Source organism: Pezoporus occidentalis, unplaced genomic scaffold (assembly GCF_034315485.1).
Source record: "Pezoporus occidentalis ecotype Australia unplaced genomic scaffold, CSIRO_AGI_Poc_V1 ctg79, whole genome shotgun sequence".
NCBI lineage: Eukaryota > Metazoa > Chordata > Aves > Psittaciformes > Psittacidae > Pezoporus > Pezoporus occidentalis.
Window position 1 is genome coordinate 2,055,340 of NW_026916147.1, and position 27,493 is coordinate 2,082,832.

Below are 27,493 nucleotides of genomic sequence, written 5' to 3' on the forward strand. Positions count from 1 at the left end.
TTGATTTTACCTTCCACAAGCTATCAATAGAATTTTTATTTAGTTAATGGGAGCTGAGATTTCCTGTTACTGTTGATTTTAAAAGGGATTCTTCTATGTTAACTGTGTCTTCGAAGGTTCAATAGTATTTCTGCTCCAAAGTCTTCACTGTTGTGCTGAGCTTTGAAGTACTGCATTTTGGCTCTGATGTTGGTTTGTTTTAGGACCTAAACAATTCCTCTGTCCTGGTGTCTAAAATAGGTATAGTCTTATGCAAATCTGGGGGTTATGTAAAATTAAAAATTGCAAGTCACTCAAGACTGTACATACAGTATGAGTGCAGTTGGTGCATCTGCTCACATGCAGGTTCTGTATATGCTGGAGTATGAGATCATGTGCTCTGGCTCTTCCTAATTGCTCCTGTGGATGTAAGTATGCGCTGTCTTTCTATAACTGGGGATGGTAATGATTAGTCCAAGCCATCTTTTGCTATATGTCCTTTTCAAACAAATTCTTTTGCAAGAGAGGAAAGCTCTACAAAGATGAGAGGCTTAAGTCTTCCCCCTGCCCTGCCCTCTATTTGTTTAAATTACTTAGCTTTTTAAGTTAAGAAGAAGGCTGGAAAGAATATCTACATTCCTTCTACAATAGTAGGATGAAAAATAGGGCTGTTGAATACTCATGAATGTATCTCTTTTTGGCCCGTACTGCCCTCCACGTGAACTACAGGCAAGGGAAAACAGAGGAACTTAAAGTGTACAAATAAAGGTGGTAATCAGCAATATCACCACCAACAGGAGTGACTGTACTTTACCTTGTAAATATAAAAGTCTGAATCTCTGCAAATTGTCACTATGTGTGGCAGGGATGGGACAAGTGGGAAGTGATGTCCCTGTCTGAACTGGAGCTGCTACTTGCTGTGTTAATCCTGTTAATCACATTTTTTACCAGCAGATAGGAGAAGGCTGTTTCACCTGTGACAATTCACAGGTTGGATTTGCATCAGAATACTTCCACAGTTTTGATATTTCTTTCAGTGTATTTTCTGAGAAGGTACCACAGAGCCCTTTACCAGTCATTTTAGACCAAGGACTTACTTGCTAAAGCTGTGCAGGGTAGATGTTTGCCTGCTGAAGGTAAGGCAAGAGGAGGGTTGCATAGCTTCTTGTTTGCGCTTGTTTGGAGTGTTTTTCATATTTTACCCTGGCTGGTGAATACATTTGTCTTGTGTTGCCTACTTAGTGCAGGCATATTCACCTCACCATAACCCTTGCATGTTACTCAAACATAGAATCATAGATTCATTTGAGTTGGAAGGGACCTTAATGATCATCTGGTTCCAACCCCCTGCCACAGGCAGGGACGCCTTCCACTGGAGCAGGTTGCCCAAAGCCTCATCTAACCTGACCTTGAGCAGTTCCTTGGATGGGGCATTGTGACTGGTTTTTTATTACACAGTCAAAAGGTAGCAAAAGCCCATGAAGGTAATAAGGGGAACAGTAAAGGAGGTAGAAGTGGAAATCACTGTGGCTTTTCCACCTTTTAGTTTTAGGAAGATGTTTTATCGGGGCTATGGTAGAAGGTGGAAAAGACAAATTTGTGAACTACCCCAATGCCTGTGTAGTTCCCCAGCCTAGAGCTGCAGGAGGCTTCTTGCTGCTTCTATCGAGTAATAATTTTATGCATTAAAACACCATGAACAGCTTGAATTTCTTAAAATGGAAAAATGTTAGTTAAAATGAAGTCATTATTTCAGATAGTGTTTTTTAGAAGTCACAGAAGATATTTCAAAATAATGTGACTATTTGCCTTTTAAAATACGTGTTCATCAGAGATGGTGGTAAAGTTGGGAGTTCGGCTTTTACTGTATCATCTGAATAAGTGCCAAGCTGGAAACTTCCAGCAAAATGTAAAGCGCTATGCCTAACCTTATTAAGGATTATTACCTTTTGATTAGTAAGATCTTCTTCAGTGGATTATTTCTTTTTCCAACCTTCCTTTTACAAATGCATGCAGAACTCAGTGCGTGTAACATATTTAAGTCTGTTCATGTCAGGAATTTCTCTGATACGCTTGTGGGCTTCAGTCTTACTCAGTTCTGCATTGGTAACTCATACCAAATAGTATTGTGAGCTGTCTGTTGCCTTTCATTTTTCCCTATGCCTTGTTTATGAATTTTAGATTAGTGTGCAGGCTTTTCGACTTCTGTTTTCTGTTCCTATGTGGAATTATAATATAGCATACATTGGTACTGCTAATATGCTTTCAGCATACATCCTAATTTTGTCTTGTTGGTTGAGGGGGGCACAAGGGACTTGAAAAGCCACCCCCCATCCTCCACTTCCATTCCCCCATTGTATTCTTTTAGCTCAAGCAATAATTATACATGTTGCCCTTCGAAGCCTGTGGGATTGCTCTTATGAGTAAAGGTCTGCCATACTGGGGCTTTTATGTGACAACTTGGAAAATAGCCTTTGTTCCCATGGTAACCTTTTTTTGTGCTTTGGTGCCTTTTTTCCCTATGATTTCATGGTTGCTCTGGAGGTTTTTCTGTTGTGGTATTTTAATCCCCAGTAGACTGGGAATGGCAATTCAGTTTACTTTTTTCTATTATGACACATAATATATATATTATTTATTTGATTATGGAACTCTTGTAAACTTTTTATATTGTGTGGTGAGGGCATTAGTGGTGTGGTGGCTTTCTCTGTAAGCACTCAGAAGATAAAGCAAACAGTTTATAATAGGAAACTACATATGACTGGACCAAGCTGCTTCTGTTACAAACTAATATTTTTGATACAGGCATTATTTCAGGACTTATGGGGAGAAGCCCTTGCCAGACATACAAGGTAGATTTTTGTCTCTGCAACAGAATGGCATTTCTTAAGGTTGAAGATGGTTAATACTTGGTCTTCAATGTCATTTCAGGTTGCTGTAATAAGGGTTTCATAAAATAAAGCTTTCAAGCAAAGGCGAGTATTTTTAGGAGCTGCTTCTTTACACTCTGAGGGAAGAACTTGAGGAAGTAGTGAGCTTTATTTTGAAAAGTGGAGGCTTTTTAAGGAGACGTTCGTATTACTGATAGCATCTCCCTGCTTTGGGCTTCTGTGTATATTTTTCTTCTTTGTTCAATTTTTCTTTGTCTTAGAAATCTTCAGTAGCGGAGTATAATAGTCACACAGTCTTGTCTTTCCTGCAAGTAGTAACGATTTCCTGCTGGTGTCCCCACCAGCAGGTGAACTTCCCTCGAATCCCTGCATTTTATGCTGTTTTAAAATACTGCTTAAGAAGAAGGCAGCAGAGCATCACTGAGTAAACATCACAATGCTCTTGTACAAGAGTGATCAGGATAGATTAGTTTACATATTTTCCAGTGGTGGAAGATGATGCTGTGAAAAACCTTGTTTCTGAAGCTGTCTCTTCCCTTTTAGTCATGGCAGGCAATCAGGTGCAGGAAAAGAGTTAAATGAACTCCCTGCTCCCACCCCCAATAGACTTTCAATAATTAACTAGATCATTTTCCAGATAAACTGTTCCTGCCTTATCTTGCCATACAGTACATAGCAATTTATAATCAGCAGCACAGATACCAACATTGAATGCATTTAAACTGCACTCATTCTATAAGTAAACCAAATATGAAAAGTTAGAGAGAATGCACTGTAAGGCTACTGTTGTTCTCTGGCTTCCAAAGTTGAAGATTTGCTAGTCATAGGGAACTCCCTGTTTAGGTTGGCCATTCCATTTCAATAGATAAATATGTTTATATACTAAAAAACATGCAGAACAAGTCAGTTTTATTTCCCTGGGGCATTTGGATCTTGGTACATTGTGACAGTAGTTAGAGGAGAAGAGTGCATTGTAGAGGGGTATTAGGAGGATGTTACACTTCTCTGATCAGTAAATCAGTGGGTAAAAAGTAGATTTATTTCCCTAGAAGGTAAGTGGTCCTCAGTTTCAGTCCACCAGAACGTGGTTTTGTTTACTCTTAATTTTATATTTTATACTCTTTAGTTTATATTTTTCTGTAGTAAACAGATTATTTGAAGGTAAAATTTGGATAGCCAGCTGCAGTTCTTACCGAAAGATTTCAGTAGAGAAGGTCAAGGAAAAGTCAAGGCTTACAGCTGGATTGAGGGAAAAGCTGGGTCCTGTCAGTATCCACTAAGGTAAATGGGAACTGAAGGAGCTTAGTACACTTGCTTCATTTTGTAAAATCAACATATGCCTTAAGGTTAAATTAAATACAGGAACCTGTTCACTGGTGACTGCAGCACAGGAGAACCCATCAGCTTCTATTTGCAGAATAAACACTGGAATTTAAATGCTTTTTTGAGTGAATCTTTTTAGATTTGGAGGGGTTCAGAAGAAAGGAGGAAGCCCTTTCTGTTATCACTGTACATCAGAGTTTGCTCGTTGCCATAATTAAGGTCCAGGTATGAAAGTGTGATACATGACCCTTAGGCAGTGCTAAATTGAGTAACTTAAGGTGAAAGCTGGAGCTGCTGAGGAAAGAAGTGATCTGATTTCTGATTTCTCAGTTTGTTTTCTCTTAACCATATGTGTTTTAGCCTCTGATTCCTACATGTTTCATCATACTATATATTTCTTAAAAGAAAAACAGAAATTGAAAATACAGGATTAATTTTGTAATCTGTACATTTGTATTAGGGTTGTAGTGTTTAAAGTTCAAACAATTGGAAATTTCCTGTCTTGGAATAGTATATCTCTGTGCTTAAAAAAGAGCCAAATAATTGAGACTGACCGCTAAATTAAATATACTATCGCAGCTATTGGATTTTCTGGGTGTTGGTTTGTTGTTTTTTTTTTTTTCTAATTTCTTAAAAATAAACCTTCAAAGTTGTAGGCGGCAAAATAAGTTTGTTTTGCTGAGATACTGGTCTACTGCTTTGAATTACAAGAAGGAGTACTGGATTGGATGCATTCTTCATCATAAACTGAAACAAACCAAATAACAGTTAATAAACGGTAATCCAAGCAGAGCTTCAGGATCCTGAAGTTTGGTGCTTTCAAAATCAACGGATTTATAGCACAAGAAGATGCTATTTTCTACATGATTTTTCTTCCTTAATTTAATTTCCTGAATATTTCACATTGATAATGTATTTTTAGTGGATGTTTTTCTGTTATCTCTGTTATTCTAGTAGAGAAAAGATGTTAAAGACAAAATAATAGTTCTTTCTTTAACCACATACATTACTTAGACTGATACAGTACTCCAGATGTCAGAGTAAGGGTGCACCGCTTCAGATGTTATGCTTGGTGTCTGTCATCCTTAATATGCACCGAAGAACACATCTTTCCTAAAATATTTAGAACATGATCAAGATTTCTGAGCCTTAAAGTTTTTGTTTGGTTTTTCTAAGGTTTAGTCTTAGGAAAAATAACCTTTGCTGGTTTTTAAGGCTGCAGGTTTAGGGGTTGGTAGTGGTCATAAATTCCTATTGTTTTATTCAATACCATTTCTGTAATGTCTGCCTTCATCTCTACAGGAGCAGGGTAATGCCCCGAGAAGCTCAGCCAGCAGAATTCGCAGCTAGGTTATTACGTAATTTGTATGCCTCTCTGCTGAACATCAGAGGGTAAATGTTGCTCTGCCTGCATGCAGAAGTGTTGCTGAGGCTCAGGGGTGGTTTGGTTTCAGTGGTCCTTCCTCAGCTCAGTGTTCATGATGTCCCATGTGACTGCATTCTCCTCTGCAAACCTGATAGTGTCATCTATGCACCTTTTCACTTCTCTGTGCTTTCTTGGTCTGCTGACAAGAAGATTGGTTTATATAGTCTGACATTTAAGAAATACCATTTTCCAGTCTGCTAACTTGCTTTATGCAGGGAGTTACAGGAAAGAGCCAGGGTGCTTTCCTGCAGTGAAACTTCTTAAAAAATTCAGGCTACACAAGGTAAAAATGATACTAGTCAAACCTTACCATTGACAATTAAAATCTGGGGGATGATACATGCTTATGGTGGAGGTCATCACCAAAACATCATGATGTACCGATCGAATAATCTGTTGCACAACTGTTGACCGTAATAGCATTTTCTAAATACCTAGTAGTTATCTTGGGCAGTGAAATCATTCTATGTGAACACGTGCGAAAATAATGGGGGTAAGCTGAAGAGGAGATGGTTATGCTGTCTACTGTGGTGGCTGAGTGAATGATGACTTAAAGGAGAGCTGCTAGAGAAGTGACCAGTCAATGGAAACAGTTAGATTAGCTGTGGAAACCAGGAAGAATTCAGGGGAGTATTTGGAAGGGGGGAAAAAAGTGTATTTCTAGGGTAGCATGAACTTAGTAATCAGTCTCTTGATTTTAGTGCCTGGTTGCAAGGAGTTGTGTTGCCCATTCAGTGTGGGAGTTTCTTGTCTCTCTTGGGTGGCTTTGACTGGCTTGTACATTGAGGTTAGTGAGGATAAAGCATGTGGGTGTGCTGCTGCAGTGGCATGACCGGCTTGGCAGCTCTTGATCAACTCTTGGCCGCCTCCTGATCGTCTGAGCTACCTCGGGTGTGAAAGACGGGTTGAGCTGTGGTCTCCACGCTCAGTTGGACCATCCATGTCCTGGTTGTGAAATACCGCTAAAATAGACAGCTCTTGTTTTGGGTCCCAGCAAGATTGGTTTCAGTATCTGTATGTCAAGTATTAACTATGATGTTCTTCTGTGCCAGTCCCCAGTAGAAGAGGATTCTCGCTGGAGTTTACACCCCTTCAGAAATGAGGTGAGAGGGTAGAAGGAAGATGCTGGCAGTCTTTGTTTCTTGAGTATCCTGATTATTCTTCCTCTTGAAGTGCTTGTTGTTTGGTTGTTGGTTTTTGTTGGTTTTTTGTTTTTTTTTTTTTTTATTTTGGTGAAAATATAATGCTCACCTCAACTTCTTTTTACCTTTGTTTTCACATAGCTTGCTTTATTGAGGTGTACCCAGGTTCCTTCTGTTCGTTTTACTACCAGAAAATTTCTGTATGAAAAAAATCAGTGATGTGAAATTAAAAAGGACTCATCTAGATCTCATAATAATAAAAGTGCTGGGAACAAATGAATTTGGGATTCATATTGTGGTTTATGCTTCTTTGGAGTGCTTCATTTTATCATCAGAGAAGCATCGTTTGTTTAAACTGTGCTCCTGTATGACATCTGGTTTGAAAAGTATAATAACCTATATAATCAGCTTCTAAAATGCTGGATTATCTGTGGGTTTATTGACTCTTCTTTACAAAATCTGTTATTTCTAATTAATTCTCCATATAACTATCACTAAAGCTAACTCTCAGAGACACAAATGAGTTTGATGGCAGTGTCTAGTCAAGGTCAGCATTTAACTGCCAGCATTTGCACTGCTGAGGGTAATAAATCAGGCTTATTCCTAATCACATACCCTACAATGTGACAAATGTTAGTGAAGCCATCTAAGCAACCATTTTACAAGTCATTTAGAAGATACATTTGGCATTGTTGAACTGCTCCATGCTGCCCTTGGCTGTAAAAGCATTGTGATAAAATATGTATGCTCTGTTAGATCTCTGTATTTGAATCCTGCAGAGTGTGTGTGCATGGGGGCGTGTGTTTGCCTTTTTCCCCCCCTTTGTGTTTGGAAATAAGGAGAGAGGCATGAAAATAATAACACCTAACCAGCCTACGGAAACCACTGGCTTCTGAAAGCAGTGATGAGTAGCCAGCTCTGTGGCGCTATTTCATATTTCCTGTGTTTGCAGTTAGAAGTTTACATTGAGAGTAGGTTGCTGCCTGCAAGAAATTTTCTGGGTCAACAATAGTCCATTGTGTCAAAGTTTATAAAAGCCCTGTTAAATATCAGAGCAGTAGTTGTTGGGCTCTAGTATGTATTGGGCAAATGTTTAAACAGTGTTTTCACTTGGTCTAAAGTTTAAGACTCAATCTGCTGTGGCCCACAGAAGCCATTAGATTTAGCATGTCATTTAAATAGGTATTTGAAGCAGGCTGATTGCTTTCCAGAGACACGAATGTAAAGTTCCTCTTTTTTTTTTTTTCCTTATAGTATCCGTTCATATTTTGACCAGCTCTTGTATTTTTCAAAAGAGAGAACAATTTGTTGCCTAAATAATCTGGATTATTGTAATTAAACTGCTCATCGGGAGCAAAAAATAAAACTGAGCTTAAAAAAAACCACCAAAAACAAAACCAAAAAAAGAAATACAACCTAAAATGAAATGGATATATATGTCTGTTGTAATCAACTGAATTTAACACTTTGGTTTTACCTATGAAGTGTTAACCTCTCTCTAACTTTTCCCACATACCAGTTTACATTAGGATTACTTGTTAGAAATTTATAGGATATTTCTGTGGTAAATTAATGAAAAGGGAAATATTTACCTTGGAGCATGCATGAAAAGCACTTTAAAAATGGGCCCTTTTCTCCCTATAAACATAGGTTATAGAGCTATTCTGATTAATTAAATATTTGGTTTAATAAACTTTTATTAAACCAAATAAAGTGTGTTTCTATGTCATAAACACTGGGTATCTGGCCTTGAGATGAGGCCAGAGGAGTAGTTTTGTCACCAGTCACATCTTAATGCTCATCATGTTCACCATGGTCAAGGCACTAGGAAAGGAATGACAGCCTGAATACAGAAGAGATTCAGGAGAAAAATGTGTGACCATCCATGTGTGCCCTGCTGAGAAAGAAAAGCTTCTCAAAAATAAAAAATAAAGGGAGAGTTGACTTAATCTAAAGTTTAGCAATATGATTTCAGCATCTTTTTTTTCACTCAGCCTTTTATTATTTTTTGCAAGTATGTACAATTAGCACTTTACCTTTGCATGAGGTAATATAACAGCATTTGAATTGGTAAATGCTTTGGTGTAGCATGGGTGAAAGAGAACATAAGAGGTGTTAAAAACAAGCCAAGAATTCTTCATTTGAAGACATAGCTAGAGCTTGCACAAGTTGGAGGAGGTTTAAGTACCAACAGCTAATATTAATGTTTCTTTGCAATAGAGTATTTGAGAATTGCTCCATGTTGGATACCTCAGTTAAGAATGAAAATACCTCATTTGTGTTTTAAGCTATTCCACTTTTAAACTGATTAAAAGGATGTATGGGGAGTTAATTGAATTTTATTCCAGAATGTTAAGTTTCCACCTGTGATGCTGTGGTTGAGTAGTTGAATACATGCTCTGTATTCAAGCTGTACCTTCATCTTTCGGCTATAGTCAAGCCCTTCATTTAGAGAAGCACTGTATAAAATGTGCTGCAGATTATGTCTTAGGTAGGCATTTAATAATAGTTGTGGATCAGCTGGTGTCTCAATGTGTCTTTACTGGCTTTTTTTACCCAATAATTCTGTGTAAGTGAAATTTTGTAGGGTAGCTTGTATCTAAAAAAAGGGTCTCCCACCTTCTGCAAATCCTACATGACAATTTTCAACCAAAAATAATACGTACTTGTATATATAACGTAGAGGGAGAGTTTGAGCATGCATATATATGTGTGTGTGTGTGTATATATATCTATGAAGAAATAAAAAACCACACAAACACACATACCCTGGAAACCTCCATTTCTCCGTAGGAAAAGCTCTCTAACAGAATTACCTTTTTACCTTTTTTAGCTATTAAATAAAAATACACTGACCTTTTTCAGGGTAGAAAGACTAGGAATTCTTTTGCTAGTCTTATGAAGAAATGGGAACATGCAGCATTAAAATTACAAATGCTCTAAGACATTTTGGTGGCATGTTATAATTGAAATGTTTCCCTTCCCAGACAAAATACTCCTGTTTGCAATTAAAAGGAAGGAAAAAAAAAAAAGAAAAAAAAAAGGAGAGAAGAAAAAAAAAAAAAAAGAATTTTCAAGGAGTTAGTTTATTTTTTTTTTCCAGGTTATTTACATTTTCTCTAGAAAGCAGACACCTTTTGAAGAATTCTGTTTAATGAGAGGCTTCCTATTTTTCGTGGAGTATGAAATATGCTTGAGGGAGAAAGTCCTGTTCATTACCTAAACAAATCTGAATGCAGAGCTGAATACCAGCAGAGTCTCAGCAAATCCTGAAGAAGGTACCATCCCTTAGGGATAGATTAATGCAGCGTGCATAGGTATGACAGTGACTTGAGCATGCAGAACTTACTTTAACATAGATTTGGTGAGGCTTTCCTTTGTTTTTCTAACAGATGAGCTAATGCCATCACCTAGCAATTATCAAGGAGTGTGATGTTATGTAATGAAAGTATAAATAGCATAACAACTAAAACTAGTAAATCTAACAGACTAGGGAGCAGACGAGCAGGAATACTATTTGGAACATTTTGATTAGCATCTGAATGCTGTCATTTAAGAAGACGTTTAGATATGCTGTTACAGTAAAGCTGCAGGCCAGGAGAGTTGCAGTCCTTGATCTGGAGTGACATTTGTGCTGTGCCCCTGGATAAGTCACTTGGCCTCTGTATACCTCTTTAAAGGAAGATAGAAAACTCGAAAAAGGCAAAGCTTGCGTACTTGAAATTTCTGAGGCAGGCTGTTTTTATCTTGTGTTTGAATTAAGGCTACCTGTGAACTTTGTTTCCCAATAACTGACTGACAAGTAGCCTGTGACCTGCAATATGAACTATCAGATTATTTCACCACTGGTGTAAAGTCTCTTCAGGTTGTTTTTGTAAATGTTTGGCAGCATTTAGAGAGATAACATGTGAAGAAATGCAAGAGGTCACATTTACCTGGAGAAGAGGGGCTGTGTGGAAGGAAGGACTCCAGAGGCGTGGGAGGAATCCAGAGCTTTCACCTCCTTCAGTATCTGGCACGTTTCTCTAAACGTGCTGGTTACGTTAGGGTGGCATTTCCATTTCCTGGGGGAAGAAGGGAGGGAGGAGACTCGCTGCATCATGAAATACGACTTGTTTATGAAGAGCGCTGTCTTTTAGTGTTGACAGTGGAAAATACTTCCTAAAGATACCTTTGGAGAATCATGGTTTAAGGAGACCCAACAACAGAAATGCCCTGCCTTTTAAGAAGGTGGTAGATGGTTGAAGCTGGGTTTGCAAGATGCATCAGTCTGCAGTCATAGCCTTATAGAATGGTTAGAGTTGGAAGGGACCCTAAAGATCATTTACTTCAAGCCTCCAGTCATGGGTCAGCCACAGCTTCTCTGGGCAACCTGTGCCAGTGTCTCACCGCTGTCAGTAAAGATTTTTTTCCTCATGTCTAATCTAAGTCTCCCCTCTGTCAGCTTGAAACCATTCCCCTTTTTCCTATCCCTACATGCCCTTGTAAAAAGTCCCTCCCTAGATTTTTTTGTAGGCCTCCTTTAGGTATTGGAAGACTATTATAAGGTCTCCCCTGAGTCTCTCTTCTCCAGGCTGAACAAACTCAACTCTCTCAGCCTGTCTTCAAAGGAGATGTGAATAATGGTCTCAAAACACATTCATTACTGCTTTTGTTCAGTTGAGGAGTTGAAAGCCTGACTTCTTAATTATCATCATTAAAGACCTTTGGTGAGAATAAAATAATGTACAGTTAATGTCTGGCAGTACACTTATATGTCAATAACAAGTTGGATTCAATACTTTGGGATGGTTTCTGAATCTCTGATGCTGCTTTTTTGGCACCTACAGTCATATAGAAGGCTCTTCTGCACTTGCAGAATGTAAAAAGGCTTCAAAACTACTTTGGAAGTAAGCTTTTAAATTACAGAAATATTATACCACTGCAATGGTAAGCAGGAATGCAGGCAGGAAAGTGCTGCGCTACTTCATAAAGTGGTCTTTGCGGTTTTATTAGAGGTATTCCTTAGCTGTAAAGGCTTTAAAAAGACAAGCAAACAGAAAGAAAATTTATAGCTATCAGATCGCTGCCAGAGTGGTTTGTTTATTTGTTGTTTATTTTCAGTTTTAATCATCTGCTACCAATAAATTCCACTGTCCTTGTGGTAACTTCTTACATTAACATTGATGTATTATGGGTGTCTTAAACAGACAATAAAAGTATTGCGCTTACTAATTAAAGCAATTCATGTATTCAGCGAGGCGCTGCCAGAAAGAGTTGTGGTTGCCTAATTGTAAGGTGCCTTAAGCAATATACCTGTTACAAATTCTTAGTTGAACTTTGCAGTATGGACAGTGTGATGTGAAATATTCACAGGTGTTTTATTTGTTTTGTTTTGTTTTTACTGCAGCTCTTCATTGAGAAGTGTATCAACTGGATCTTCAAGACCTTCCAAAGTGTGTTTGGTATGCGGAGATGAAGCATCTGGATGTCATTATGGGGTGGTTACATGTGGCAGCTGTAAAGTTTTTTTCAAGAGAGCAGTAGAAGGTAAGAAAACATGAAACTAAGAACATCAAAAAAGGCAAAATATGTGCAAGTTTGGTGGTTTTTAATAGAAATACATACAAGGAAAAGGTTTCCCCCTTGTGAAACCATTTTCTTTTACCATCAGCAATAGCTGACTTCAGTGCCTTCATTCCCTAGCTTCTTATTTGAGTTTTTAGTTGCTTAATGTAGCACATGGAGTGGAGCTGGAAAACCTTACTTATTTTCACTGAGTGATTTACTCCATGTGCTTCCATGCCATATATGGATCTACATTTATCATGCTGCTCCCTTTTGATGTCCTTTTTGACATAACCTGGTGGATATCCAGCTTTATAGGAGTTGATGAAAAATTGCCAAGGATACCCTTTAGGAGATGACAAAGTAGCAAGACCATGTTTCTAAGCCTCACAAACCAAAATTATTAGGAAACTATTACTCTCTAATCAGGCATAGAAATGTTGTTATTAAAAATTATCAGTAATTACTGAAAGATTACAAGGTAATTAAAAAAAAAAAAAAAAGATGGAGCAACCCTGTCATCCCTAAAAACTGAAGATAGAAATTTTAAATGAACTTAAAATACTTTCTTTGCTTTTTTTTTAGAATTATTGTATTAACATGTATGTTCCTACCAGTGGGATGTGAGCACTGTCTAGACTTTTGCTTGGTATGCACATGGCTGTGAACTCTTGATGCTCCCAGTAGCATTGTTGTTATGCAAACACCGAAAATTTGGCTTGTACTTTCCTGTTTTTATATATACACACATACATATTTATACACACACACACACATTTGTGTGTGTGTGTATACGTATATATGCATAACAGTAAATTGTGGAGTATTAGCCACAAAGGAAATAACAAAACCATAATACACATTTTGGTTCCAAACAGCCTGAAACTGTCCGTGTGACTGAAAACTTGTGTAGGTAGTTTTGTAACAAAAATCTTATATACAGCTGTCGTAATTTTTTTAGCCAGGTACATGACCAATAAAACAGCCCATCCTGAGGTTCCCTAGTTTAAATAAAATATTTGTTGTAATGTAGTCTGTATCATGTGTTCATGAGGATTTTGTCTTGAAAACTATTGGTAGTTCAGTGCATGGTATAAGTAAAAAATAAATTGAAGTGAAAGAACTTTCTACAAAGGTAGAAGAACTTCTACCTTTAATGTAGATCCTAGGCATACCTGTCTCTGCTCTAAGCTAAAGCTGTCTTCCTTACTGAAGTGCTTGCATTCTTGTCTTTGTTGCAAAGAAAACTCCCTCTGTGAACACAGAAACAACTTTCTGGAGAATTTATAAATACAGTAGCTAATTTGAGTAAAAATGAATTGTTTCCTCTTTAAGAGATTGTAGTAAAAGAATAAAAGGTAATACTCAAGTTTCATTCACAGTTTCCCTGAAATCATGTGTATAGACTTTTAAAGGGTTTAATTCTGTTTTTCCAGTAACATTTTACGCCCTTTAGATGTGTGTGCATGTGCGCACGCACACACATTTCTTACTAGTTCCACTAAACAGTGTTCAATGTAAAAGCGTCAGGAGAAATTACGTTCTTTTAGAAATGGCCTCATGTTCCAATTGTAAAATATATGTTATAAAATATGGTAGGTACTGCTGGTGCCATTTGCACAGAACCACAGAATGGCTGAGTTTGGGAGGAACTTCTGGAGGATAACCTGTTCCAACCCCACTACTCAAGCAGGGCCACTTAGAACTGGTTGCCCAGGACCGTGTCCAGGTGGCTTTTGAATATCTCAAAGGATGGAGACTCCACAACTTCTCTGGGCAACCTCTGGCAGTGATTGGTCATCCTCACAGTAAAAAAAGTGCTTCCTGGTGTTCAGACAGACACCCCTGTGTTTCAGTTTGTGCCCCCTTTGCACAGAGTAGCTCTTCCTTGGAGGGGAAGAGGCTTTTGGTCATGAATTTCTACCTATTAAATTAAAGATTTGATCAGTTTAATTTTAAAAGTTCCATACTGATAGTCTGTCAGAAGATATGGTGGGTTGGAAATCATGGGCAAGAGCAACTGGTGTTAAGGTCGAAGGCCAAGAACAGGTGCTCCAGTTGAGCATGTCCCTGCTTATTTCAGGGTGATTGGACTTGACCTTTAAAGATGCTTTCCAACCCAAATTATTCTGTGATTCTATGAAGTGGGGAGACAAATTGTGTCAAAAAGCATTGGAACATAGAGAAAGGGAATTTGGAGCAAGGGACCACTGCACACCACCCAGCTTTTTGGTTCTCTGCTAGAATTGCTGATGTTGTCAGCCTGCCTTGAACAGCTTTAGAGTTCCAATTCCTTTGCGCTTCTGTGAATACTATAAAACAGAGAGATTATAACAGCAGAGAACAACTGTGTTGAAATTTAAAAACAAGAAACTACACAACAACAAAGAGACTAAAGCTTGCATTTCCAATTATAAATCTGGTAATTATATTCCCAGTGAATCTTATTTTGGAGACTTGCAGAAAATGTCTAATGAATTTATGAGAAGGAGAGCTGTAGACCATAAAAATATGAAAATGGGTTTATTGGTGAAATTTCAAAGGTAATTTCAGCTGGAATTCATTACAGGGATGTAAATTACCGAAGTGAAAAATTTTGGTATCGAGTAAGCATGAATATTTTGCTGACTGACTTGATAAACAGGAGTCTGATATGAAGAAATGTGGTTGTGTCATTAATATAAATTTGATCTGCCTTGCAAACACCATAATCCAATAACCATGAAAGTGTTGATAAATGGTGTTACTGCAAAGGTTAAAGACATATGTATTTATGCTACTTTTTTTTTTTACCTAGGATAACTATATTGTATGAATTTTAAAATATGGATATGGCCAATTAGGAAGTTGTTTAGTCTATGATCATTAGTAGAGTCATATAGAGTCAGAAAATACACTGTACTGTGAGGGAACCTAAAGCACCTGGCCAGTCTTGTCTTCTCTTTTTCCACTGAACCAGCTTTCTCTAAGTAGAGTAACATGCTTAAAGTCAGAAATCACAGCGGCTCCTGTGTATCCTTTGCATTTTTAGTCTTCCTTTGTTCAAGTTCCAGGCAAGTATGAGGTAATAGGTCCTAAATCAAAATTTATATCGCTTCTTAAGTTGCTAATCTTTCATTCTTCCTTTGGCTTGAAGGTAAAGAAAAACGGCATTTTATCATCTCCATATAGTGCTAAAGACGACAACAAAAATCACCATCTTCTTCTAGTTACTTTGCATATTTGCTGGGAGATTTTTGGCTACTTAAAATGGAAGAATTAACAAATTATATTGTTATATATTATATAGTCATAGGGAAGCTTGTCTTTTTCTTAAATACAAATATGTGATGGTCAGTAAATTTCAGATTTTGCTGTTGATATCTGTTCCAGGTTTACCTGGAATCGAGTTCTACTAGTTTATATCAGAAACATAGATGTCTCATCACCTCTGAAGTAGAAGCACAGTCACAGCAACAGAAGTTCCTAAGGTTGCATTCCTTTTTCACCTGAACTTGTTATTTGCCTATTTAAAGTCAGGGTAATTTTGGCCAAAGGAAATCTTTCAAAGCCTGAGCTGATGGCTGTCTTACTTAAGTGGCTTCCTGGATATTGCAAATGTGCTGTGCACCTCAAGAAGCAGCCTAGGAACAAAGAAATCCTACCTCTGCTATGTGTTTTAACAGCAGGTCATCCAAGGTTTTGCTTCAGTAGTGGAAGGGATGAAATATCTTGTGTAGCAATCTGTAGGGACTCAGCACAGCTGTGGGAACTGAGCTTACCTCAAAGATAAGGTCGTGGAAGGGAAGTGCTGTTCTTCATCTCCTTTTGTGCCAGGCTGCTCTGAAAACACAGAAACAAACCAACCCAGGCTGCAAGATCAAGGGTCCAATCCACCAGTCACCTGGAGTGACTCCCATTCTGCCTTGCCAGACACTGAGGATGATGGTTTTGCTGTAATAAAAGGGATGCAACAGCCTTCCAGAGACTGATCACTACATGAAGGATTGCAAGCTATTGGCAGCCTGAAAATTCTGTGGTAGATAAATTCAGTTCTTTGGCAAGCAGAGGCACCGTGCAACTCTTCAGTAATGGGCCAGATATGTAATATCCTAAGGGAGAAGTAATAATGTTATTCATAACATGTTGTTTCAGAAGCAGGTAGTCTGTCTTTGTTTTTCCTGTGCCCTGTAAGTGAAAGAGCTTCCCGAGGCTCTGCACTCCCCAGTACAAAATGGAGAAACTAAAGCCTCTGTGTATGCCTTGTAAATATTTTCATTTGAATTAGGGAGGAGAAATAATCAAGGTATGAGAATATAAATGCTGGTGTACATAGCTTTAGCATAATTAGCTTAATCGGCATACCTTAAATTTTTATGAAATACTACCGGTGAACAGGAAAGTTTACCTTGTTGATCACTTAAAGAAGGAGTTGTTTTGGTTTTTTATGCTTTAGAAGCTGAATTTGATACATTATAGAAAGGCATTTTCCACACCATTTTGTAGTGTGTGCACCCGTGAATTTTGTAGGTCTGTATTACTAGAATTAATTATACATACAGTTCTTCACTCTCCATTCTTCTGTTCATTCACTGTAATGGAATCAGTGTTTTTCCATCACAGGCTGCAATTTTCCTGTTACCCACTTTCATAAGGTCAGCGGCCTCTCTAAATTCGACATCACTCAGTATAGATGTCCATATGTTTTCATAGAAATTTCTATGTAGGATTTGAAGTTGACTCTGTTCCTGACCTGTTGCAAGAATCTGTTTTACAACCTATCAAACAGAAATATTAGGTGAAGAGCAAGCAGATGGGTGATCTGCTGAGGGCAAGTGAGCTGGTCAAATTCATGTAGCAGCTGCTACTCTTACTTGATATGCTATGGTTAATAGGTGTAAAATAAAATTTAAATAATTAAGTCATTGTAGGTTTGTAGCTGCCACCAGCCTTCCTTGCCTTCAGAGATATAAAAAAGACTTTTCCTGGTTTTTGCTCTGGCAGGCAGTATTGCTCAGGGAAATGAAGTCTTTATTCCTGCTCCTAGTTGGCTTTAGTTACTAGGAACTTGAAGTTCAGGAAGCTGATAGGAGAAAGGAACCAGAAAATTTTGCACCCCAAAAAGGGGGAAAAAAAAAACAAGCAGCAACAAATGACACAAAAGAAAAGATCAATAAAGGGTGGAGCATATATTACAACTGAATGTTTTAAAGCTGGAGAGAGATAGAATGGGAGGAGAAGCTTTTCTTGTGGCTCTTGAAATATGTGGTGTGCATGAAAAAATCTGACAAGAATAAATGTTTGATGCCTGTTAAATGTGGATTGCAATGCTAATAGAGCAAGTATATCATGGTAGAGTTTCAGAAAGAAAGGGGTAGGTTCGGGAACCGTCTACGTGATATAGTATCCTGGTTTTAAAACAAGTAAAGAATGGGTGAGTTCAGCAGCTGCAGTGCTACATAGAACTGTATGTTGGTAAATGGCTGGGAATATGGTTTGAAAAAATATTTTATGTGAAGAATGCTAAAAATCTGCATTCATTCTTTTCCAAAAACATTAATAATTTCTTCCCTTCCCCAAGACTTTCCAACATTTGCAATCTTTTGATTGAAACTGTTATTTACTGTGTAAGCCTGTGTTGCTGTAGAGTGGGAGAGAGGAGTACAAGGATGAGGATTTAAACACAGGCTGCTGTCTAGCCTTGAAAAACACTTTCATGGTGCTAGGAGGTCTGAGTGCAACTGTTCTTTTTGTGTTCTCTTTTGTCTGTGTCTTGTTCTTTGTTTTACGAGTACTAATTTCTAGACTGCTTCATCTATAAAATGATACATTCAGTAGGTGACAGCCAGCCTGCACAAGCACAATATGCATTAAACAGAGCGCATATGCAGTGGTAAGATTGGTTTATCTTAGGTAACAGCCTTCCATCGCCACAAATTTAAGCATCACACAGGCTTTCACATGCTTTTCTACATCCTTAGAGGGGAAATTTTGGCATTCTTATGATGTGGTAGGCACTCAGTTGCAGTAACTGTATTTTACTTGCAGTTAGGTGTGTCTTAACACATCACGGGGATAACATTGTGATAGATCAGTCTTCCTAGAGGTGGGATAGCCCTGTGAATGCATGCTGATGTAAGGTAGCCACAAGTATTTGGCTAACAAAAGTTCTAATGCCACAGTCATTAGTTTAGTGTTTTCTTATATACTTCAACTGAGTTTTCTTTAAAAAGGAGTAGATTTTTTCTGTATGCTGCACAGGGGAAGGTCAGAAATTCATCTTTTAGGTAATAGTTCCAAAGTGGCTGAGCCACTTGTGTAAAGTAGTTATATGAAATCCCTCTTTTCAGGTGCACCAAGTATTTCAAGCAAAGAGGAAAGTGTTCACACCATCACGGTAGAAATTATGCTGAAAATGCTTATGTGGAATATTATATACTTCTGGTTACCAGCATGTTAAAGACATTTTGATTTGGAGTCGAGTAAACACATTAGGAGGACTTCTGAAATGATCTGGGGAATAAAAAATGTATCTTATGTCAGGTGACTGAATGCTTTTAGCTTTTTTTAGCTTACCCAAAATGAGTCTGAGTTGGGACATGATTGCTGTCTATAAATATTTCACAGTTGAGGAATAGACAACTGAGAGGGAGGAGAATTTATTTTGAACTAAGAACTGTACTGAAATAAGAGCAAATGGGTAAAAATCACATTAGTTAGTTTGATATATTGAGAAGACTGTAAACCGCCAAAATGAGGGACTTACAGGGGCACTTTATTGAAAAGAGTCAGGAGGATTCCAGTACCTGCTTTGAAACAGAGTGTAAGAGAACTAGCTGATGTATAATACGATTTGGTTATCTGTGATAAGTAAAAGGGAAGCCAGAGAGGTCTCTTTTGGTGAATACTGTGTTCTGGTAAAGCTGGAGAGTGCATCTGCCTGCAAAAATGAAGGAAGCAGGAGCAGTAAAAGAGAGGTTGAGCTAACTAATATATTTTTAGGGTATTCCAGTTCTAATGATGGTGGATAGCCAGATCTTCCCAGGGATACAGGACTCCAATTTTTAAAAATTGATGTGAAGTGCTCAGATCATGCATAAGGCACAGTTGGTTTGTATTCATACTGGCAGGTGAATGTCTGTCTCCTGCAATGACTTTTCTCATTTTGAGTTCAGAAAAAAGCTCAGGAGAGTGGCGTCCTTTTGAAATAACTCCATCCCATCCAGGTAACCCTCAGCAGGTTCCCCCAGACCCCATCAGGTGACTTCATGCTTGGTCACATTTGCTGGTAATCCCCTTAAGTGAGAGCCTGGTTACTGAGAAATCCCTGGTCATTGAAGTATAATTGGTTTGTCTTCTCGGATGCTGTGCTGCTGGGTTTTTTTTTGTCATGCTTAGTATAATACGGCTGTAAATGGATAACTAAAGCATGAACGAACATTCAGATGGGAGTTTGCAATTGGACATAAATACGTGTACAAGATCTTCTAAATCAAACACCATAAAGCATCCTTTGTGAGATGCTTTAGATCCTTACAGCTATGGTACTGCTACTTAAGAGATTCCACTTCATAAAATGCTGTTACCTATCTGCTTTGGCAGCATATCAGAGCAATGTTGTAATTTTCACTTCTAGTAGCAAATGGCACTTCCCTTCTACAACCCTCAAGGTTCAGAAAACTTTAGAGCCTGAAAAGGCTCTTCTAGTCTCAGATTAAGTAGTTAAGAGCTGAAAGGGGATAATCCTGCAAGGTGCCTTCAATGAAACAATGTTAGAGATAAGGAACTTTGCAGTGTCGTGGCTGAAAGAAATTCTAAATAGATGAAACCTCAAAATAAATACATAAATACGGAAATGAAACATCTTTTTGTACCTCCTAATCCCATTTCAAATAAGAGAGTGGGAAAACAGTCCCCAGACAAAAAAAAAAAAAAGAAAAAATTAGATAAAATGTACATACAGATCTGTCTGTTATAGACAGAGGGAACAAGGCATCTGCTAGCATCTCGGATATAAATAGAGTGGGAAAAGGTAATGGCAGATCTCCCATTGCCTTAAAAGAAGCCAGGATTCAGCCTTTTTTTTGCAGCACAGTTTTAGGTTGTTGAAGGTTGGTTGGGAGAGCCTTTGTTAAGTTTCGTCTAGGCTTAGACTGAGGCAGTTTCATTAGGTTTTATAGAAACAGTAATGACCTGTGGTCAGCTTTGAAGCCCACAGCTCTATCGTTTAAGAAGAGGAAATCCTATAAGGCAGAATTATTACCTGTTTTCAACCTATAGAATTGTTGGTGCCATCTCTAATGGTTGAGTTGCCAAATCCAGATCCCTAAATAGGGAATTTGGGTAAGTCCATTCCCAGCTCTTTCAAGAGATGGTTATGTGGGGATTTTGTATGCACCTTGTCCACACTAAGAGCAAGCAGAAACAAGTAGGGGTCAGGTGAAAGGCTGCCAGGGAACTGCTGACACCATATTAGGGAGCTTTATATCTACTTCAGAACTGATGCAGTAACTGCGGAGTGGAGTGGCCAGTACCTGAGCTTTCTCAGTAGGGTGTATGTCACCTGCAGTTGTGTGATGTAGGCATAGCTGAAGCCTAAAGTTGGTGTTAAGACTGCGCGCAGCAGAGAGCGTGTTTTTGGGATTCACGTGTGCATGTGCAGCAAGGTTTACTGGCGTCCTGTTCACGGGCAGCCTGGGAGACCCTTTCTTCTCCCGTTTCAGAGTTCAGAGTGGCAGGGCCACCTGAGGCTACTGTGTCCTTTCCCACCCATTTCTGCTCCCCTGTATGGGTTCTTTTATTAGGTGTAGTGATGGGCTCCAAGGGAGTTGAGCTTCTTGGAATATTTTTAGCTTGCTATTTTAAAAATTTGTTGGGGAGGGTAAAAAAAATCAAGTGTGCAAAATCACAACTAACTATGAAAATAATGAATACCAGTGTCCTGCGTGGTCTTTGTTCCTCTGCACCACATGTAATGATTTCTAATTGAGCCTTAATTACACAATCACATACAACTTCTTCCATTAGACCTCTGCCTTGTTCATTGAACAGATTGGATAACGTTCAATTAATGAACAGCTATTCAATATCTTGTATTCTTCTCATTGCTCAGTGTATGGTCCTGTGCCTTCAACTGCTGATTGCTATTCATCCCTTGCTCAGAATACATAATTACTCATTTCTGACAGAGCTTTTCTGTGGTGCTCATCACTATAATATCTAAGTGCTTCACAAACATTGTTTAATTTACCCTTGAAATACAAGATAAGATGAGTGGTTATTACCCTTGTTTTACAGTCGAGGAGCTAAGACACAGATGAGTCTCAGACATACCCACTGATTTAGTGCTTATGATTTATGATATTTAGGACCTCAGGGGGCAAAAATACTTGGCCTTTTCTGATGCTTAGTATGTCCAAAGTGCAATTCCCATTGATTTTACTTGCAGCTATTATCGCTTAAATCACTGCAAATCAGACTCTTGATCTCAAGTTGAATATTCACGAAAAAAGGATGATTAGTGATTTTTCTTGCTTATTATTATAAAGTAAGTCCATGGAAAAGGAGGTGCAGTCCTGTTCTCCAGGATGCAGTTCAGCTGCTTCAGGCACTGGCTTTCTCTCCCTCTCTTTCTTCTTTAAATCTCTCTAATCCTTTATGTACTCCTTCTTTTTTCTTCTTTTTCAGTAGCTCGTGAATGTGGAATTCAAGGATAAGAGTCCGGATTCATCCTATATTGCAGTCCACACTGTCCCCAGGATAAGCCAGAGGTCTGGCAAGGTGGGACTGAGGGTGTAGAAGTAAGACAGTCTAGTTAGAGACTTCGGTTAACCTGTTGTAAAGACTAGAATTCAGGGTTTGAGATGCTGGGAAGTCTGAGACTTCATAACCTATTTAGGGACAGTAACAAGAGCAAGATTCTTAGGTGGTGGTCATGCGCAGGAAACACTGATGATGGTGGCACTTCCTAAATAGCAACAAGGCGCCTCAAGGTCGTAGAAGCTGTGCCTAAACCTTTTGACTGAAGTATATTTAGGAAGGCAGTAATCTAGCTTCTCTAGTACAAACTGATTACTTGTGTTATAGGAAGTTTATGTTATGGATCCTCAAATCCATCCTTTCTTACCTTTGTTAACACAGTATATCCCAACATGTTTAATATCTCAGTCAACCTTTACGCTGTATAATTCTTCTGCACAGGTTACTGAAGCGCATCATTATGATGTGGTTAATTTGCCATCTTTTCTGAATACGTGTGGATATTTTGCAGTTGTGTTTTTTCATTTTTAGAAGCTATACTTTTCTTCCTGTTGTTTTGTTTCAAGTTTCCTCATGTAAAACTTCATCTGATACTGGTTATAGCATTTCTTTGGTATGAAAGGTATGCCTTAATCACTTTGTGACTTTACATCTATCAAAGGCTGTGCTAATGTACATAAGTTTATGAAAAGCACACCATTTTGTGTGGATTAACTTTGTCCAAGTGAGAGGGTAGTCACAGAATTGGTAAGGTTGGGAAAGACCTCTGGAGATTATCTAGTCCAGCTCTCCTGCTCAGAGCAGCTTGCTCAGCTTTGTATCCAGGTGGGTCCATCTGCATATTTTCTTAAGTGGTACACCAGTACTATGACTAGTAATAACAGCAAAAATCTGTAATGGAATTACTGGTTAAGGCAATAGGTTTTTATGTTTCTTTAAACTACTCCATGCCTCTTACCTGAAAAAGAATATCTGAAGAAATTCAAAAGGACTAAATAAATGCCTCAGAAAATAAATGTGAAAGGTTATATTTTAGGAATTTATTCTAGAGATTTAGAACGTAGGCTGACTTTCAAGTCACAGGGTGAGAAAAATACCAAAATGGAAATACCCTCTGCAATGGAAACACAGATGCATTATTTTAAAACACAATATGATGTCCCTGAAACACAAAACCAGTATTACATGGGTTTAGATGAAAATTGGGTTTTTTTGAAGTTTTTTGGTACCATTCTTGCAAGATGCCAAGAAAAAGTTTTGCCAGTTGTGTGCTACTGGCTATTCTGCTAAACAGAGTATTTTGAATACTGTGTAATCTAGTGTTTCACACCTTTTCCAGAAAAGGTGTCATTACTATCAGTGTTCATGGAGTTGTATCAGATTTGTACATCTTGCCTCACTTGCCTTTAGTTCTTTTTGATTCTTGCTGAAAATTGTATACAGAGTAGTGGATTTTTTTCCACTCATTTCCCGTTCATGGCATATTTGCATTCATTTGGGCTACTACCAGGCATAAGAACTAGAGCGTAGTTCTCTCATTTTTACCTGCCTATTTATTTTACTTCATCTGGAAATTGGTTTATGTTTCACTCTACTACAGAAAAGGACTGGACTTGATGTTTCGTACTTCCTGTTGCAAAGCCCCCTCCCTCATTTCTTTGCATGTAACGAGTAACTAATGTGACTGGTGTAGTGGAAGCAGACATATGGCAAACATCAGAACAGAGATGCTTATTACAGAGCAGGCTGATGGATGATACTAAAGAGATAATGTTACTTTCTTAGGGAGAGACTGTATGATACTGTGTGTGGGAACAGATCAGAACAACCGAGCTGCAACTTTCTAACAGGAGCAGTTTAAGCTGCAGTTGAAGGTTTCTCCAAAGCCTTTTCTTGACTAGGCTAGGAAAACGCTTTTAATTTAAAACTAAGGCCTATGGGGAAGAAGAGCAATAGCCTGTACTTTCAAAACCTGGGCATTTATGCAAGTTTTCTATAAACATTTTAGGAATCTAACTATATTATTCCATTTCTGAAAGGGCATTTTTTGTCTAGGGTATTTGGCTATAGATGAGTATTATTATATGTATTTTCAGAGACTTGTGCTCTAATTTTTTTTAAGAATAATTATATATTTGGAGCTAAGCATTCAATTATTTATTCATCCATTTTCACCACGTGGACTTAGCAAATGGACTTGTGTTAGCCTATACACGATATCATGCATGCAAATTCCACTCTTAACAATACTGCTTGAAATTATGTAAGTGATAGGTGCTAATTTTCTCTGATACAACAGAATGATAATGATGGACTATTGGGAAAAAATAATAAGTACTTCTTAGCTTGTGTGCACTGGCATACTAAACTATTCATAAAATTGAAAAAAGGAATGAAAAAACACTAACCTAGTTAAAAATGCTGTCTTTTACTTGCAGTCTTTTTAGTAATAACAGGAAGACAGTATTCCTACAGTGATGAAACCGTATTCGTAAAGGAAACTATCAGGTTGCACATTTGTTTGGGGGGAGGGTGGTTGTTAATGACTTCACATGCAAGATACATGCAGTCAGGCAGCTCAGTTCTGATACTCAAGCGGTTTATAGAGTCCTGAGAACTAAAAGTGATATTTCATATCCTCATACTTCTGCAGTGTCATCATGCAGGAAGTCTGTGATGAATGCAGGGCAGCAGGCGGTCTGTCAAGTGCAGTAGGTATGTGTATATTTTAATGCAGCATTACATACAGCTTTATGAAGTTAAGGTGTTGGAAAACAGTGCAACCACTTGGATGCAGTGGTCACACCCCTTGTTTCATTTCTGTTTTGTGAAGGAACCCACTGTCATGGAAGAAATTTAGAAGGAATGCCTAACAATTATTCCATCTTAATTATTCATTTAAAAGAAGGAAAAGGAAATATGACAAGGATGAGATCTTTCACTGACTGTTGAATAATAGAAGATCATTCGTGGAAAGCTTATGAAAAAGTGAAGGACATAAAAGCACAAGAAAAGCAGATGTGCTTAAGTGTTCTAAGACAGAGCAGGGTTGAACAGCAGAGGTTTCTTGAATGGAATTTGGGTACATTTGCTTGCTTGAGCATCCCTTTTTCCATAGAGTTAGTAAATGTTCCAGAAATAGAGAACTGAAGGACAGTATCATCTTTTTGACTTTCATTTCAGTCCTCTATTGCCATTCTCACACTATATTTTCTGTTATAATTCCACTAAGAGCAGGAGAAAGTCCTTGTTACTGTCACCATTCTCTGTGTCCTTGAAGCCTTCAATAGCAAGCTCACAATGCAAGACAATAAGTCACCAAGAAAAAAAAGAGAGAAATGCTACATGTGCTTCTATAAGTAAAGGTGCCCACTTAGGTTCAGCAGGCAAAGACAGATCTTAAGTATTGCCATATAGTGCAGGTGGGGGTAATCCAGAATCCAGTATGCATGTACATTATGTGGATCATGGAATCAATAATCAAAAGTCAGTATGCGTGTGAATTTCTTAGATGTCTCACTTGAAGTGAAGATTGTCAACTGAAGAATTTAGTGAAATCCTTAGAATTAAACTGTTTCCATCCAGATGTGGGACAAACTAAGATCTCAGCTGAAACAGAGGTTTAAAAAGAGAGGGAAGAAGGGCCTATGGCATCCAGGAAGGGTCACAGAGCAGGCCAAGATAAAAACGTTTCTCCTGTTCCAGACAGGGAGGTAACATCTTAAAGTTACCAAGACTAATAGTGCCAAGGCTAATAAAGGAAGATTAAAGTGGGAGGAGGATACTTGTTCATAAAAAAAATGGCGGTGGTCAGGTCTGTCCTGTCTTTCTCACAGGATGAGCTGGCACGTGCTTAAGTTTTGTGAGGAAAAAGTTCTTTGCCGTGAGGGTGGTGAGATACTGGAACAGGTTGCCCAAAGAAGTGGTAAGTGCTCCATCCCTGGCAGTATTCAAGGCCCATGGCAGGGGGTTTGGAACTAGATGATCTTAGGTCCTTTCCAACCCTAACTATTCTATGATTCTGTCTGTTTCTCCTGTGCTTTTACTGTGCACTTTGTATGCTTCCTCATCTCCCTAGGTCTGATAGGAGAATGGTTTACTAACCGCAAACCCATTTGAGAACATGAGGAATACGTGCCATAATCCAGGCACTGCCAAAATTCAGGCTAAAGGACACAGGGGGCCATGTGGCCAAGTCTGTAAAGGAGTAAGATAGTGAACCTGTCCACAGAGAAGTGCAGTCAAAAAAGATTCTGGGGACAGGGGTCAAACAGGGTCACCTGCAGCAGTGCAATAGCTGTTCTCTAGCCGTTTTTAGTAGACTGCTCATGAACTTGGTGATAGCTGAAGTCAGTCTGTTGCTTCCCTTTCTTTCTTTAAGATGTGGACTTCTCAGTTTGTATGTGCAGTGCATGTATTATGTTAACTTACTATTTGGCAAAATTTATTGTATGTTCTCATTTTCATTAATCAGCCTGTCAGGGTGGTTTTTTTCCTTTTACATTCCCCCCCCCATGGTATATAAGCATAGTGTACCTTTTGTTTCCTGGGAACTCTTGACCCTCGGCAGAACCATGGCTTCTCAGTGCTTGATTAGCTTGGTTGATTTCATTTTGCACAACTATAACTGATGGCCATTTAAAACTACCAGAAGCCCGCTGTGAGTTCCTCCTCGTGCCTGACCGTATTTGTGAGCAACACATTAATCAGCACTCTCTGTCACACTTTCATGCTTAATGATGAGGGTTAACTGACCACTTCCTAGTAATAATGAAAAACAGTGGTCAGCAGTCACTGACTGAGCAAAGAGAGGATCTCTTCTGACTTGTGCTTTTACTCCTTCATCCTCAGGCAGCAACAAATGTGTCCACTCCACCACTTAAACATGAACACTTATCTCAAGTTCATCTTAATTATAGATCAATCCATGTCACGTGTTTACCCAATCGAAACAAAACCACTGAGCCAGTTACCCTATTGAAGTCAATGCAGTCGTATGTGCAGGAAAACATGGTTCAATTTAGCAAAGTCTCTTTCAGGAGTGTAGTTCCAGCCATCATGTAATGTATGGATGTGGCACTCGACCTCCCCAGCCCAAACCTTTTTCTGATGGTTCAGCAAACCGTGTCTCTTCCGTGTTGTAGTTGCACTGGCACCCAGCTCCCACTGCCATATAGCAGCCTCTGCCTCACATGGAGACCAGTACCTCAACCAGGGGGGAGTCAGCCTTCTTGGAAAGCAGTTTCTCTCAAAAAAATGCTAAAAGCTCTGAAAAACGGAGCTGTGGGAGTGGCAGGTCAGGCTCAATGCATTTGTAGACTTCTAAGGTTTTTTGTCTTACTTTGGCTTCAGTTTCCAATCTGTAGAGATGGTTGTGCCATCTTCTAGGGGAATTGTGCGTCTTCTAGGGGAATTGAGTCTTAGGTTTCCTGTATTCAGCCCTAACA

General features: G+C 38.6%; 1 protein-coding gene across 2 annotated transcripts in view; it reads left to right on the forward strand.

The window, feature by feature from the left end:
• The window catches only part of NR3C2 (nuclear receptor subfamily 3 group C member 2), a 204,197-nt gene that overhangs the window by 105,438 nt on the left and 71,266 nt on the right, over positions 1-27,493 (forward strand). For both annotated transcript variants that reach the window (XM_062602764.1, XM_062602763.1), the window contains one exon: positions 12,151-12,290. In XM_062602764.1, coding sequence (XP_062458748.1) covers positions 12,151-12,290 — 140 coding nt within the window. The remainder of the gene's footprint in view (positions 1-12,150; positions 12,291-27,493) is intronic.